Raw genomic sequence first — 16,557 nt, forward strand, 5'->3', positions numbered from 1 at the left:
ATGGAAATAAATGGGTATGATAGATACGCATAATGTAAATCGGGGAGAATCCTCGAATTTTATTAATGATAGTAAGGTGTAACTAGAATTTTTTTTTTTTTTTTATTGACGGATTGTTGACTTATTTGTTAGTTTGGGGAAATTATGACGGTACCAGATTTCGAAAGTTATTTAATTATAAGAGAAAAATACGGAGTGGTTTATCTTAGCCATCTTTTACTGTTGTAGTTTAAGATAGGGAAACTAAGGTCATTTCAAGGGAAACAACAGTCTCCCATTAGCACATACAATAGAGATTTATTATTTGACACTGCACATTTGATACCGATTTATGTTTCCTTTTATTATAGTATGTAGTTTTATCAAAATCTTCAGATTATAAAGCAATACCACCATGGATTTTAAGAAATGAAAAAATAAATAAATTATCTCCTAACACCAGAGCAATATCCAATTATATTTCACAACTGATTCTCGAGTTATGCTCGATTTTTGAAAATAACAATAATTGAAATATAGATCGAAGTTAGTTTCTAGCGAATTGTAACTTGGTAGTTAATTATAATACTAATCATTAGATAAATAATAAGTTTCTAGACAAATTAATGTAACAAATACACATTTTGTAGACCCATTAATTATTATTTTTAGGAAAAACATTATTAGACTTTTTTTTTTTTTTTGAAATAACATTATTAGACTTTGTTTTCCGTAATATCCATTTTTTTCTTAATAATGAAGAAAAATATCTCTGGTTTCAAAAAAAAAAGAAAAATATCTCCATTTTCTTCATTTCGTCAGCAATGACGTACTATCTACAAAATTGACCTAATTCTACCCTAATCCAAAAACAACATCAAAAATATAAATAGTCTTTTTTTTATTCATTCACTGTCACTTTCATTACAAGCCGCCACCCTCACTCTTGCATTCATCCTCAAATTCAGCATTCTCATTTCTCATCCGATCAACCCTCTTTACCTGCGCCACTCTCTTCAGGTACTGATTCAATCGAAAATTCTTCACTAATTCCAATTAAAAATTCAATCAATTGCAAACCCCTAATTTTATAATTTAAACTCAATTAATATTTTTTTTTTTTTTTTGTGTGTGTTTTTTCATTTTGTAGGCCAGCTTTAGATCCAGCGTTGAAAGATGATGAACAACAACTCATCGCCCAAAACCATTCCGGATGATCTGATCATGGATAACATCCTAACAAGACTTGAAGTGAGACCTCTACTTTGCTTCAAGTCTGTTTCAAGAGGATGGCTTTCCATGATATCGAGTCCTGAATTCGCCAAAAAGCACTTTGAATTGATGTTCCCCTCGCACGATCAAAATCTGATTGTTCAAGAGGAGCGTGATTCTGAGGAAGAAGATAAGTTTTATTTATCGTTTGACAATAATTACAATCTGATTGAGTATACTAGATTGATGAATAGACATCCTACTCTTCGATTTAATACTCTAAATACTCGTGTGGTGGGCTCTTCTAATGGGCTATTGTGTATGTATGATGAAGATAGTCTGCGCTTGTATGTTTGGAACCCTGCGACCAACCACTGCCGCGAGACCATTGTTCCGTTGGCTCGTGGTAGGTGGGATGATTTTCAAATGAAGTGTATTGGGTTTGGTTATGTGTCGTCTATTGATGATTATAAGATAGGGTGTTTTGTGTTATATAATCAAACTTTACAAATTCTTATGTTTTCATTGAAAACTGGGATTTGGACACAAAAGCCTCAGACAGTTCTATACTATCCATTGTTGTTAACATTTGAAGATGAAAACCCGGCATTTGTTGGTGATACCATTTATTGGATTCCTCAACATTTGAATCCAGAGATAAACTACATAATTGGGTTGGATTTAGTTGAAGAAGATATGGTGTTTATCCCAGTAATAGCAAGATTCCCCGGAGATTGGGTAAGTGCAAAATTATTTCGGATGGAAGGGTGCTTAGCCTTATGTTTAATTCAGAATTATGCTAATGATGAAAAGAGTATTTGTCATGTTTGGAAGATGAAAAGGGAGGAATATGGTGAAGAGGCATATGCGATTTCGTGGAAGAAAGTATTATGTCTTAACTATGTAGGAACGGATTTTAATTTTTTATTTGAGACAGGGAAGTGTTTGGTAAGTCAGATATCATATCAATCTCATCGGCTTATACTACATGAACTTAGCAAGGTATCGAAACCAAAACAAGAGCAAGAGCAAGAGCAACAAGAAGAGCAAGAGCAAGAACGACAAAAACCACCCGATGAAGGTACCATTGTTTGGGAATCAGCAGATGGAGGAAGCTTGGCTAACTACTTTTCATCAAGGGCCACATTCGGCTATTCTGAGAGTCTCGTTTCACCTTTGGAAGAGAATGAAGATTGACTGAGCTTGAGAGAAGATTATGAAGAAAAAGGGACTTAATTAGGAGCCAATTAATAATTAATCAGTGTTTGGTGTTGTTTGTGTCAATTTGTCATTGTAATATTAAGTTGCTTTTTAGTCTCAATTTTAGTCCAATTTTACTGTTTGTATTGGCTAGTCTTAGCAATCCAGACATTACTATGTTGCCTTGTAATAGAGATTATCTTTTGCTTTGGTTAGTTGCGTTAAATTAATTAAAAGATCAGTTGTGGTTCTTATATTGTTTGAGCAAAATTGATAGAGTTTATGTTTGACATGGTAAAAACGGCAAAATCCTGAACATCTATAAACTGAATAAACCATTCTCATTGATATTTTGTAGCAAGCACATATCTACTACTCATGAAATTTTTGTTTCAAAATAAATGTTTAACAATTTTACAAATCTAATTATCTCATATATTAGTCCTTGTTTGACTAATCTCTCTTCCTTACTTTGATAGTAGCGTGTCATCTATACCCAGTATTTAAAACGATCTTGCTAACGAGCGTCGCGGGGCGTTAGATAAGGATAAATTATATTGGTTGAAATGGTATTGAGTTAGGAATTCATGACAAAATCACTCGTCGTTCAGTATAATTAATGTTAATTTTACTCTAATATTTGCACTTTAATTCTCTTATCTAACGCCCCGGGGGCGCTCATTAGCTTTTGCCTATTTAAAAACACAAATCATCCTGCATTCATTGTCATATGTCAAATAAATGCGCAAATTTATTACTTTACATTAACGTTATTGATAAAAGTGCGGATAATGGAAATAGATACAACTCTCAATATCATCGAGAAGTAAATAATGTGTTGACCAAGCAGATTTTTATTTCGATCTAAGACATGGATACTGCGTGATATCAATGCGCAAAGACGTTAATTATGTGAAGGGTGAATTAGAAAATTAGCTACCACATTTGCCTATTTGAAATAATAATAAATAAAAACGCAAATTGTGAAAATAGCTAGCTTTGATACCTCTCTCCCAATAGCGTCAAATAAATTGTAACGTGTAGCATAGGATATTTTAATCATCATCTTAATAAATGCGCAAATTTATTACTTGCTCAATTACGCTCGACACGGTTGAGAGCATGCAATATATTCCTGTTGTGCCCTTCCCCCACCACCAAACCCTAATCCACCTAGAAAAGAAAACTTTAAAAAAAATGACAACCCACCACAGCAACCATCACAACCACTCGAAACCTCTGCAAAAAGATTTATAAAATTTTGTAACTTAATAAAATACGACTTCACAAGGTTAAATACGACCATGATTTTGTAATAAATAAGATAGTTCGTTGTCGTTAATTACTTTCCTCACCACTTTAATTTATTCTCTTCCATCAACTATGATCTTTTCATCAGATTCTGCAAAACCTTTTGACACAATCAATCTTTTGACACAATTAAGGACAATTTTCTTTTCTTTCGTACTATGCAGATATGACAAAATCTTGGAGAATACAACCGTAGATTTCATAACTTATTCCAAAAATTATTTACTTTCGAATACTATCGAGAGCAACATCCATTTATTTTTTAATGCGTAGTTCCTTTATTTCATTGTGCAATTTAATTTGCACTTTTATTTATCATTATTTTACAAAGGAAATTAAAATATGACTCGTTCTACACATAATTTATGTTTTGCACTTGCATTATCCATATCTTAGGAAAAAAAATCTAAAATTTAATTTGCAGCTAGGTCAACACTAAATTTAATTACCTATTGACAATGATATTTATTTTCACAATTAATTTGCACATGTATTAATACTGTTTAATCAAGGTAAATACATTCGAAAATTCTACAACACAATCTACACATTATGACGAGTTATATATATCCATTTTCTTTAACAATTTTCATTATTATCATTCTTTAAGAGAAGCAAATAAGTGCGAGAATTACTTGCTTAATTAGCTCAATATAGTCTCGATACTATTGAGAGCATGCAATCAATACCCTTTTTTCGCACGTAATGTAAAATTTCTTCGTTGTCTTCAAGGGATAATTAAATTAAATTTAGTCGCAAATTTATGGCCTATTCTACACATTATTTATTACTCTTGACGCTATTGAGAGAACAAAGTCTTGTATAAAGTGAAGCCACGTTAATTTTATTAAAAGGCAATCAATGTGAAGATAACTTTAACAAACTTTATGAAACATTAGCGTAATTTTTAATTTGTAATGACTATATTTTATTAATATGTATTTTCTAATGAATACATGTTATAAAACTAATACTCCTTCAATTATAAGCCTATTTTTTTTTTATTATGTGAGTAATAAATGTTAGAAATGGGTTTCTAATTTTAAAATGGAGAAAGTATGATTTTAGTTTAAAAGAAAACTAATATAATTAATCAGATACATAATAAGTGATTTTCTATTTTCTTAGAGTAAAATTTATGTTAAAAAATGATAATTTTTTATAATTTAGAGTGGCTTTAACCCGTCTTACAATTACTTATTGAGAGTACGTCCTACTTAATAAAAAAAATAAAAAATATATAAAAAATGTATATTGAGAGCAATATCAATTTTGATCTTATATCCTAAAACATACCCTAGATTGGTGACACACTGACACTCTGTACACCTAGCCCAATCCTTGACCTATCCAAAGAAAGCATGACTTAACTGACAATATAAATATTGTCCTCATTTTCCTCACCCACTATCCTTTTCATTACAAACCGCCACCTTACAGATTTTCAGGTAATTCAATTGCTAACTCAAAAACTATTTTCATCTTAATTTTCACTAATTCTAAACCCTCATTACATAATTTTAGCTTAATTCTTATTTTAATTTGTTGAAAATTTTCAATTACAGAGTTTGATCAATTTCAAGATGATGATGAACAACAACTCGTCAACAAAATCCGATTCCGAAGTTATCACACGAATAACTCTCCCGGATCAACTCATAGCAGACCAGATTCTATCAAGACTTCCGGTAAAACCCCTCATTCGCTTCAAATGTGTTTCCCATGGTTGGCTTTCTATAATCTCGAGTCGCGAATTCGCAAAAACCCACCTCCAATTCTCGCTTTCAAAACCTCAATGTCTCATTCTATCTGATATGTTTGATAGAAATAACTCGTACGGCCATTGTTTAACCTTTGATAAAGACTACAATGTCACCGATTTTGTTAGTTTGGAAAATAAATATCCCGCTTTCGGGGCTACTAGCAGTCGTCCACATACTAATAGTGTGGTTGACATTGCTAATGGCCTAGTGTGTTTGTACGACAGGCGGATTTTGAGTTTTCATGTATGGAACCCTGCGACGAACCAATACCGTTCTACTGGCAGTCCTGTCCCCGGCTATCATCCGGGGGAGAATACAATGGTTTTGGGTCTCGGGTTTGGTTTTATATCATCTATTAATGATTATAGGATAGGATGTGTGTTAAAGTGTAACAACGATTTGTATGTTGTTTATATATATTCCTTAAGGACCGGAGAATGGGAAGTAATGGAAGCTATGGATATGGAACTCGGCTTTTGTCGATGATTCAGTCTATTGGGCAGCCTTACTTCATCCGGATGAAGTAAACCGAAGTGAGGTTAAGGATCCTGTGGAATACTATATAGGTGGATTGAATTTAGCGAATGGAAAATTGAAGAGAGTCCAATTAATGGATTTGCGCAATAAAGATTATAGCATTTTTAAGGTGTTTCAGATGAACGGGTGCTTGACATTGGGTTGCATCGAGTATCATAATGATAGATTTGGGCTTAAGAGTTGCGAGTTTTGGATGTTAAAGCAACATGATGACCCGAGACCTTGGGTGAAATTGTTCTTCTTCTATTCTAATGGGTCAGATCTGCTACACTTATTTGAATCGGGAAAATGTTTGGTAAGTACGTTTGATTATGAGATGGATGGGCTTCTGTTACATGATCCGAGTCAGGAAGATGCTGCTGAAGAAGCTACTGTTGTTTGGAGAGGAGAGGAGGAAGGACAATTCTTCTACCATTTTAAAGGACATGCGATGAATTATGTTGAGAGCCTCGTTTCGCCTTTTGGAACAAACGTGTTTGATCAGGATGGAGATGCTCATTAGATTATAGAATGTGTTGAGTAGGAGACTTAATCAAGAATCAAATCCTCAAATAATGTATGAGTTATGTCATTGTAATGTTATAGTTCTCTTGCCATTTTGGCTAATGTTTTAGTCCTTTTTCTTTGTTTATAATCCAAATATTATTGTGTCACCTATTAAGTTGTTTTAAGTATTTTCTTCTTTGTTTACGGGCCGTGTTATACGGATTAAAAATTAATTATAGTAATAGTACCTTAATTGATTTGAATACAATCCTTATGGTATAACATCAAAAAAATAATTATATATTAAAATCCTAAATCACTAGTTATTTTTCCTTGCTTTTATCATAACTTGAATTTTTATACCAGTACTAAAATCTTATATGTATATATAAATTTTGGAACAAATTAATCCGCCATCATTTGAGACAAATTCCTGGAACATAATTCAATTCCCGTCAAACTCCTATTCCAAAAGCCATGGATGATTGTGCGCAATTCAGAACAACTAGTAAAAAGCCTAACTCATTTCAAATCTGTTTGCAAAGATTGGCTTCTTCACAATTTCTCAGCAAGCTCTCGTGCTGTCTACACTTCACCTAGATCTCGTCTTTCTTTTTTCTCATTCATGTATTATTTTACAAACAAAACTCAAGTGTATTATTTTACAAGAAATTATTTTATTGTGTTTGTTTGTTGCTCAATTTCGATTTATACGCAGTTGTTACAAAAATGGGGTTTTTGTTACAAATAGCTTGAGGAATATGATGATGTATATGTCCCAAGGTTGTTAAGATCAGATCATATTCGGAGTAAGATCAAATTGATAAATTCGAATTATAGATTGTATGATCCTACAATATTGATGAAAGAAGTAATAAAACCTTTGCTACATAACTATATACATACGGAGTACCTTTCAAACAATAAAAATGCTAAAATTTATAGTTTTAAGTAGCTTTTTAGCCTTAGAGAAAAGTAGGATTGTTAGAGCCTGGTCGATCCTAACAATCCTACGATCAGGTACAATTTTGACCAATCTTGTATGATCCAACAATGATCCGAGTGGGAAAATGGGATCATCGGATCTTGTACAATCCTATACAATCCTGCCCGATCATGTATGATCCTACAAGATCCTGCTACGATCCTTCCTACTTTGCGATTGTACTTCCAATCTAAACCGTATTGCTAAAATAATAGATCTCATAGGATAGCAGATTTAACAATGGTATGTGTATTTCAGATGCTAGACACGATTGCTGACATTTAAATGGATTCATATAACATAAATAACGATTGAATAGAATTTTGTACTTAAATATAATGAGTGTAGTTCTACAAGATAATTAGTGCTTCTATCGTAATGTTTTTATGATAAGTTCATTATCAACTTGTCTTATGAGTTATGATCCTTGGTAATGTGCAACGTACAAGTTGTATCAATAGAAGGAAAGGAGAAAGACGGATTAAATGAGAGAAGGGGAGGAGAAAGAGAATTATTTATGAGAAAGGAAGTGAAGTAGGATATAGAAAACGATCAAACGAAATAAGCAACTATTTGTAATGTTCGAGTAGAAAATGGAAAATTCGAATAGAAAATGGAAAACAACCATATGTGATGTCCTTTATAAAATGTTCTATAAAAAACAACTTTATAAAATGTTCTTTAGAAAACAACTATATGTTCATTCCGTCTTTTTTTAAAGAAAATCGGATGTACGGAGCATGGTGCATCCGCCTCCACGATAAAAATTTCAAATGACAGGTTTCCTCAAAAAAAATACTTTTTTATATACAATGTATTATAATAGACTACTACGTTTAGATGTATGATATATTTAGTGTACATGCACATTGACATAACCAAAGGTGCAATGGTCTAGAAGTCTAGATGATTGTATGCCTGCAAGATGAATTCCATTAAAAGGGCTGATGAAACATCATATATCAAATCATGGATACTATAATAGGATAGACCTCGGCAAATTGACAACATTGTGCTCATAGACCTAAAATAACAACCTTCCTACAACTTATATAATAATTTGCCACCGATTTTCTCACCTCTAGACTCAAAGTGCAAAATGCTCAAGACAACATTGGGTTGATGGATCAACCTTTCCTATCCTACAACAAATGTAACAATTTGCCACATATTTCCTTACCTCTCAATTCAAAATCCATTAGCACTTCTACCATCATGATAATTGACAAATGATGACAAAAATCATATCACTACCTACCAAAATTAACAGACAAACCCAAACAATCAGGGAAAAAAAAACTGGCCTTGAATCCTTGATAGAATTGAGAAGAAGGGAATCTGCTGAAAGCGAAGTCTGCATTTGCCACAAAGGAGGAAGAGAAACTTGAAATTACGAGAAAATCTTGAACAGCAGACCACCATGAGTTGCAAAGAATGGAGCAAAAACAAGGGACTCAACAGCCATTAGTTTGATCAAAATGTTCAATGAAGGGCCTGAGGTGTCCTTAAGTGGATCGCCAATGGTATCACCAATGACAGCTGCCTTGTGTGACTCAGAGCCCTTTGGTCCAAGACTCTTTGCATGCACTGAAGAACCAGCCTAACAGAATATTGAAGATAAATAATCAAAATTTGCCAGAGAAAAATAAATTGCACTACTTAAGTCTGAGATGTTTTGGTGCCTCCAGTTCTGAGATTATACCTCAATATACTTCTTGGCGTTGTCCCATGCACCACCAGTGTTAGAAGCAGAAATCGCTATCTGTTACAAGCCAGCCGAAGAGAATGATAAGCAAAGAAGCAAAATGTGAAGCATAAATCTGCAGGAGCCAGAATATAAGAATACCCCGGCTGGAAAATTCTATTCAAAAACGATATATACTGCATACTAGGAAGACTGGTTCTCTGCTTAGCTTATCTTTGTTTTCGGCTTAGTCTATACCTTTCCATTTCTGTAACATCAGTTTTCTTAAATAAGGTTCATGCAAATCCATATGGAATTATAGCTCTTCATAAGCATGCACAATTAGATAGTAGCTTTGTATTGATCACATACAATAAAGTTTAGACTTTAGATCATAGAGGTATCCCGATAGATTGAGCAAGCTCACAATCAATTTAAATCATCAATGATCAAGGTAATAATAATGGTAAATAAATAAATAGTTAAAACAAAAACAAGACCCTACCTGGACTCCAGAAACAAGGGATCCAGCCAGAACACCAGATAGAGTCTCAACACCAAAGAAGGTTCCAACGATGAGTGGAGTTAGCATGACCAAGGCACCAGGGGGATCATTTCTTTGATAGATGCATCAGTAGAGATCTTAACACAATTGGCATAGTCAGGCTTCGCAGTTCCGTCCATCAGACCAGGGATAGTGTTGAACTGCTTGCGGACCTCCTCCACCATCTTAAGAGCAGCGCTACCCACACTCTTCATGGTCATGGCAGAGAACCAGTAAGGAAGCATGGCACCAACAAGCAAACCAATAAAGACTTTGGGGGTCAAAACATCAACTGTTGAAATAGATGCGCGGCTGACAAAAGCACCAAACAGAGCCAAGGAGACCAGAGCAGCAGATCCAATAGCAAATCCCTGTGAAGCGGAAAATTATTAAGATCAGAATCTTCCCCTTTAAATGGTTACATGATTTTTGTGCAATTTAAAGAAAATCCCACTTCATCAAACAGCCCTAATTTACAATCTAGATGAGCCAACAAATCAACTATTAAATGCAAGAGTACGCTACAGAAACCGATTTTAGAACAAGGTGTAAATATATGATAAAATGAATCCTATGTAACCAAAAGAGATTCATAGTCATTCTAAACCAACAGTTGGCAAGAACAATGAGGCATAGCTAATATAACTAATCAAAATTCAATACACAGTTTATTACGCAGTATGTGGCCAATGCATGTCAAAGGGGGCAGAAGATACCTTTCCAATGGCAGCAGTCGTATTCCCAGCTGCATCAAGAGCATCGGTCCTGTCACGAATCAGAGAACTCATTCCCGCCATCTCAGCAATACCTCCAGCATTGTCACTGATTGGACCATAAGCATCAATTGCAAGACCAGTGGCAATGGTGCTCAGCATTCCAAGGGCAGCAACAGCAATACCATACATGGCAGCAAAGCTGAAACTGACAAAGATGCTGAGAGCTATAGCAAAGATGGGGATGATGACAGATTTGTAACCCAAGGCCAAACCAAAAATAACATTTGTGGCAGCTCCTGTTCGGCAGGAATCAGCAACATCTTGCACAGGACTGCCAGAGAAGTCGGTAGTTTAGTCACTAACATTTCACACATAGATACAAAACATACATTCATATCCAAGTCTCTGGAATAATGGCTTACCTGTATGCATTACTGGTGTAGTACTCTGTCACAAAACCAATGATGAGGCCAGCCCAAAGACCAACACAAACACATAGAAATAGTTGCCTGCAAAAATAATAATTGAGATAATCTATTAAATTGGAGTATCAACGGCTAGGGTATTTTCTCAAAGATTATTGAAGTGAAAGAGATTAGAATTTCTCACAAAAGTCAACAAACTAAAATAGAACATAACATTAATGTCTATTCTTAACATGCCTAATATATCTGCAAAAAAGCTAAAGGAAATACTTGTATAAGATAGTGAAAGAAGTACTCAGACCAACAATCCTTGACCAAAAAGATTTGAATTTATAATTTAAAAATAAAATTAAAAATTAAAAATTAAAATTAAAAAATTAAAAAAAATTAAAGAGAGAGACATAAATTTTCACATACATTGATACATAGACAGCTCTGGTTTTCTAAATAAAATCAACGACAATTTGACGATGCCAGAAATGCCTTGTACATATACTTGATCCTCAATAGCCATTATATTCTTAAAACCAAGCAACCAACATATAGATAGCTGTGCATAATTCCTCGGTCTAAAATATACGTGAACTTAGGCTGATTAGCACAAACATTGTACTAAAACTAGTATCCAACATCTAAAACCTGGCCAAATAGGGGCTTCCAAAGTTCCAATGCTAACTCTATTATTTGCATTACAAAAACACCATGTAATTGAGACTAAACTTGCAAGGGCATCAAACTCTGCCAATTGAAAATATAGCCTTTTTGACATCATGTGATACCTAAGAATTCATTTACAGTACAGGTGTCTGACACTCTGACTCCTATATGTTCAACCAAAACCTATGTCCAAACATAATTAATTCTATGAAATTGTAGAAAGTATGGTCAATCTTACCAATTGTGAACGACCTTTTGAGTGCCAAAGTTGAAAATGGTGAAAGAGGATGGGACAGCAACCCAAGTGACAATTGCAACACCCACAGTCATAAGAATAGTTGAAATAATTAGTTGATGCTTCAGTGCTGGCTCAATTTCTTGGACAGCTTTAATTTCAAAGAAATCAGTAGCAAAGAGAGTTGTGATCAAACAAACAATGATCCCCATGGAACTAACAAGTAGAGGATAACACATGGCAGTAAACTCATGGTTGATGCCAAAGGAGGATATAGAGGCAACAACAAGGGCAGCACAGGAAGATTCAGCATATGAACCAAAGAGATCAGAACCCATCCCAGCTATATCACCAACATTGTCACCAACATTGTCGGCGATCACCTGAAATAGCAGGAGGTAATTATAAGAACTAAGCCAATTAGAATCCTACTTCTTGAAAAGTGAGGATACTTACAGCTGGGTTTCTTGGATCATCTTCTGGGATGTTCCTTTCAACCTTTCCTACCAGATCAGCACCTACGTCAGCAGCCTTAGTATATATACCTCCCCCAACTCTACCAAAAAGGGCCATTGAAGAGCCTCCAAGACCATAGCCAGTGATAGCCTCAAACAGGCCTTCCCAATCATCACCGTAGTACAGCTTGAATAAATTAATGGTAATGTACAGGACCAATAGGCCATTTGCTGCAAGGAGGAAACCCATAACAGCACCAGATCTGAATGCAACAATAAATGCCTTCCCAACCCCCTTCCTAGCTTCCAAGGTTGTCCTAGCATTTGCATAGGTAGCAATCTTCATTCCTAGAAAACCAGAGACAACAGAAGTGACAGCACCAAGCAAGAACGCCACGGTGCTGAATATAGCTGTAGCCAATGCAGGCTTGCACTTCTTGAAAGGGTTGTAAGTGCAAGCTTGGCTTTCAGTACTAAAGCCCTCCACTGATCCCAAAAAGAGAAAAATGAGGGCAGCAAATGCAACCATGAATATCCCAACATACTGGTATTCCGTGTATAAAAAAGAAGTTGCACCTGATAACAAAACCATTAATATATACAAGTCAGTAAAACGCTGAAGGAATATATGATTATAAACAAAAATAAATATAAATAAATAATGTTAAGACAGACAATGGATGTACATACGACGTATAATTTACGGCTGATGGAAAAATAGGATGTTCAACCAAAAATATTCATATACAGATCAAGGGAAAAAATCTAGGGGACCAGACAAGCAGATAATGGTTTACTTTTTTTTCCCCTTAACATTCTTCATTAACCAGAAACAACAGCACCACAGAACTCAGAACATCGAAAGTACTTTGTCGAGGTAACAGAGGAATAAGGGCATTCCAATTGCAAATGATCCTCAAACTCTAATTTTCCAATCTACAAATTCTGGTGTATTCACATCAAGATGCAATCATGCATTAGATCTGTCAATTTCAGCATATTCTATTCTTCTAATTAGCAATTCAGCATTGTGATTTGTGATCATAACTATATAGTGATCCATTGAATTGAATGCAATGAAATTATTATTAAATGACCATCAAACATAATTTATTTCTTTTTAATCCAAACAAAATGTACAAATGCTATGTTCTCCTTGACTATTCTTAGCCAAACTTAACTTACTTTGGCTGAATTTAGCCGATAATTGTTTATCTTACTTGTTTTGATGAAATTAACATTTTTTATCAATGAAAATTTATAGAAAGTTAAACTTCTTTACTGGATTTTACTTATTTATTACTGGATTTTAGATAACACGAACTTTTTTACACGACTCATCTTTGATGAACTTAACTTTCCTTGGCGGAAACTTATTTTAATACTACTACTTTTGAAGATCAAACAGAGCTGTACAATGTTTACTTCGATTGTACAATGACAAATTTTACACTTCGAAATCTCAGTCATTTATTCACAAAAAGCTTGGAAATTTCGCTGAATGCCAAACAACAATTCAAGAAATAGGGGCCAAAGGTGTTTTATGCTCAAAACAAACATGAATAAATTAATTTAAATTAAGGCTAAGTCCTCAATTAAAAGGCCTTCATTTATCATTATTATCTCGGATTAGCATTGCAACCTTGACAATTTCTAGACTATTTTTTTAAAAATCATTTCTTTTTACTTTAACTTTTAGGAAAATTTGCAAATTGCAGCCATTTAAATTTCGTATTTTGCAAATTGCAGCCATTTAAAATTTTTTTTGCAAATTGCAGCCCAAAAGTTCGTATAAATTGTAAATTGCAGCCTGATTCAATTTTTTCATCGGTTTACATGTTTAAAAATCTTTTGTTATGGTTTTGTTAAGGTTTTAGGGGGTCATTTTAGCCCTTAAGGATTAAGAACCCGAATTGAGCTCGGAATTAGCAAAAAAATAACGCAGGTGTCTTATATTTACAGTTTCCCACAAATCGGTACATTTTTGTTACGCAAAATGAGATACTTGCGTTATTTTTTTTTGCTAATTTCGAGCTCAATTCGGACCCCTAAGCCTAAAATGACCCCTAAAACCTTAATCGAAGATTTTTCAACTAGTAAACCGATAAAAAAGTTGAATCGGGCTGCAATTTACAATTTTTATAAACTTTAGGGCTGCAATTTACAATTTAAATGAACTTTAGGGCTGCAATTTGCAATTTTCTTTTTAAATGGCTGCAATTTGCAAACTACAAACTTTAAATGCCTGCAATTTGCAAATTTTCCTAACTTTTATAATTATCTTCTTTAAAACTTCTATTACTATGTTTTATCAACAGTCACAATTTGAATCATCGTACCACGTGCAACACGTGAACATTAGAGACAGAACAAAAATTAACTTATTACGGAACATAGAAAATAGCAACCGAATCCACTTTTTTGGAAAGTGACAATACTCATAATATACAACCAAATAAAATGAGCGGCAAATATAACTCAGAAATAAAATAAAATTAATTGATTAGCAAAATTAGAATATATATAAAATTATGATTAAATAGAGAGTAGACCTACGCATTAATCCAAATCATTTCCAGTTTTCCCTTTTAATCAGTGTAATTCTAAAGCGGATAAGGCTACGTATAAGCATTAAATATTTCCGACAACATAAACAACAACATTGATCGACCCGTGATTTTGCATTCATCCAACGACAACGATTGAACAAACCTTACTACATTAGATCTGAGAAGAATTAATCAAAGCATTAATTAAAAACAGAGAATTTTATACCTTCAGAAATGGCGTTTTGAATTTCGGCACATTTAGCGACGACCATCGGGTCATTAATACCATCTTCTTCCTCAATTAAGTGATCATGGAATCCATTCTTAGAACCTCCGCCATTGTCAACATTTCGGTCAAACGAGACCTTAACCTTAGAAACAATAAACCATTGTACGAGAGAAAACACGATTCCGACGACGGCGCACGTCGGAATCACGATCTGAGTAACTAGATCTGGAATCATTTCTCTCACCGGAACCCTAATTTCTCGTCGGAACCCTAAAATCGCCGACTTTCCGGCAATGAACAACGACGGGTAGTACGACAACTACGGCAGCTAAACAACACGAGAGGTGGAGAGTGAGAGAGTGAGCGAAGTGGGGTTTTATAGTGTGTTAGACATTAGAAGGGTATGATTGAGTGTATTGAGGTGTAGGGAAGTTATTGTGGGGGTTGTAAATTTGGACCGTTGGATTTGACGGTGGATGATGGAGATGAGATGTCGTAATCGAGGGAGTATGGAAGAAAGGGATATGCTAGCAGGTTAGCATAATATGCGCATTTTTATGAATTCAAATATTTTATGTTTTTTGAGGTTGATAAAATACAAAAATAAATAAATTATTAATAAAGGGTGAGTTGGTGAGATCATCATTAATTAAGGTTGGAATACGAAAATAATATCACAAAAGTTCAAAAAAAGCCGGTTTACAATAATAGTTATTGAATGGCGCATTACCTCTCTTATTTTTCATGCATTTATTTTGCCTCACTTTGCATCACATTGACATATTTTCAGATTTGTACTAATCTTCTTTTGATTAGTCATCTTAGATCTACCTAATTTCAATCTTTTCATTGTATATATTGAGCTCGAAAATCTGAAAATTAGTAGAAGAATCTTTGAATTTCAGCTCAAAATTCGGTTTCAATTGAGTTTTTTGAGCTCCATTAATGGCGGTTTCAACGATTGCGCTGTATGCGAGTCCACCGAGTAGCGTGTGTTCTACACCGCATCCATGTTCAATCAATTCTCATTCATCTTCTTATGATTTCGATCTCAGCGGTAGATCTCCTTCAACGAGCTCGCAATCATCATCTTCAAGCTCTCAACGACCGATAATAGGCGGTTTATCATGTCTTCTGAAACACTCTCCTACTTCAGTAAATATGGGTCACTATTGTTAATTTTGTGTTTATTTTAGTTGATTTTGATACTCTGTTTTGCATATGTAGTTTAATTACTTTTGTTAAAAAAAAGGGTCACTTTTGTGAAAAAAAAGGGGTCACTTTTGTGAAGAAAAAAAAGGTTACTTTTGTTGAAAAAAATGTCACTTTTGTAAAAAAAAAAAAGGTCACTTTTGTAAAAAAAAGGTTACTTTTGTTGAAAAAAAAGTTCACTTTTATAAAAAAAAAAGTCACTTTTGTGAAAAAAGGGTCACTTTTGTGAATAAAAGGGGTCACTTTTGTGAAAAAATGGTCACTTTTGTAAATAAAAAGGGTCACTTTTGTGAAAAAAATGGTTACTTTTGTGAAAAAAAATGGTCACTGTTATACGAAAAAGGGTCACTTTTCGCAAAATGTTCGATGTACAATAAA

General features: G+C 34.1%; 2 protein-coding genes and 1 pseudogene across 2 annotated transcripts; 2 read left to right on the plus strand and 1 right to left on the minus strand.

Moving 5' to 3' along the window:
- The first annotated feature begins 686 nt into the window (after window positions 1-686).
- Window positions 687-2,593, plus strand: LOC110703153 (F-box/kelch-repeat protein At3g23880-like). The gene is made up of 2 exons (XM_021880897.1): window positions 687-999; window positions 1,130-2,593. The coding sequence occupies exon 2, from the start codon at window positions 1,156-1,158 to the stop codon at window positions 2,386-2,388; it is 1,233 nt and encodes a 410-aa protein (XP_021736589.1). The 5' UTR covers window positions 687-999; window positions 1,130-1,155; the 3' UTR covers window positions 2,389-2,593.
- A 2,692-nt stretch (window positions 2,594-5,285) lies between these two features.
- On the plus strand, window positions 5,286-6,504 carry LOC110703076 (putative F-box protein At1g31090). The gene is made up of 2 exons (XM_021880834.1): window positions 5,286-5,841; window positions 5,957-6,504. Exons 1-2 carry the CDS (start codon window positions 5,286-5,288, stop codon window positions 6,502-6,504), a joined length of 1,104 nt encoding a protein of 367 aa, XP_021736526.1.
- Window positions 6,505-8,403: 1,899 nt separating this feature from the next.
- Window positions 8,404-15,430, minus strand: LOC110703212 (annotated as a pseudogene).
- Window positions 15,431-16,557: the final 1,127 nt, after the last annotated feature.

Source organism: Chenopodium quinoa, unplaced genomic scaffold, assembly GCF_001683475.1.
Source record: "Chenopodium quinoa cultivar QQ74 unplaced genomic scaffold, ASM168347v1, whole genome shotgun sequence".
Lineage (NCBI taxonomy): Eukaryota > Viridiplantae > Streptophyta > Magnoliopsida > Caryophyllales > Amaranthaceae > Chenopodium > Chenopodium quinoa.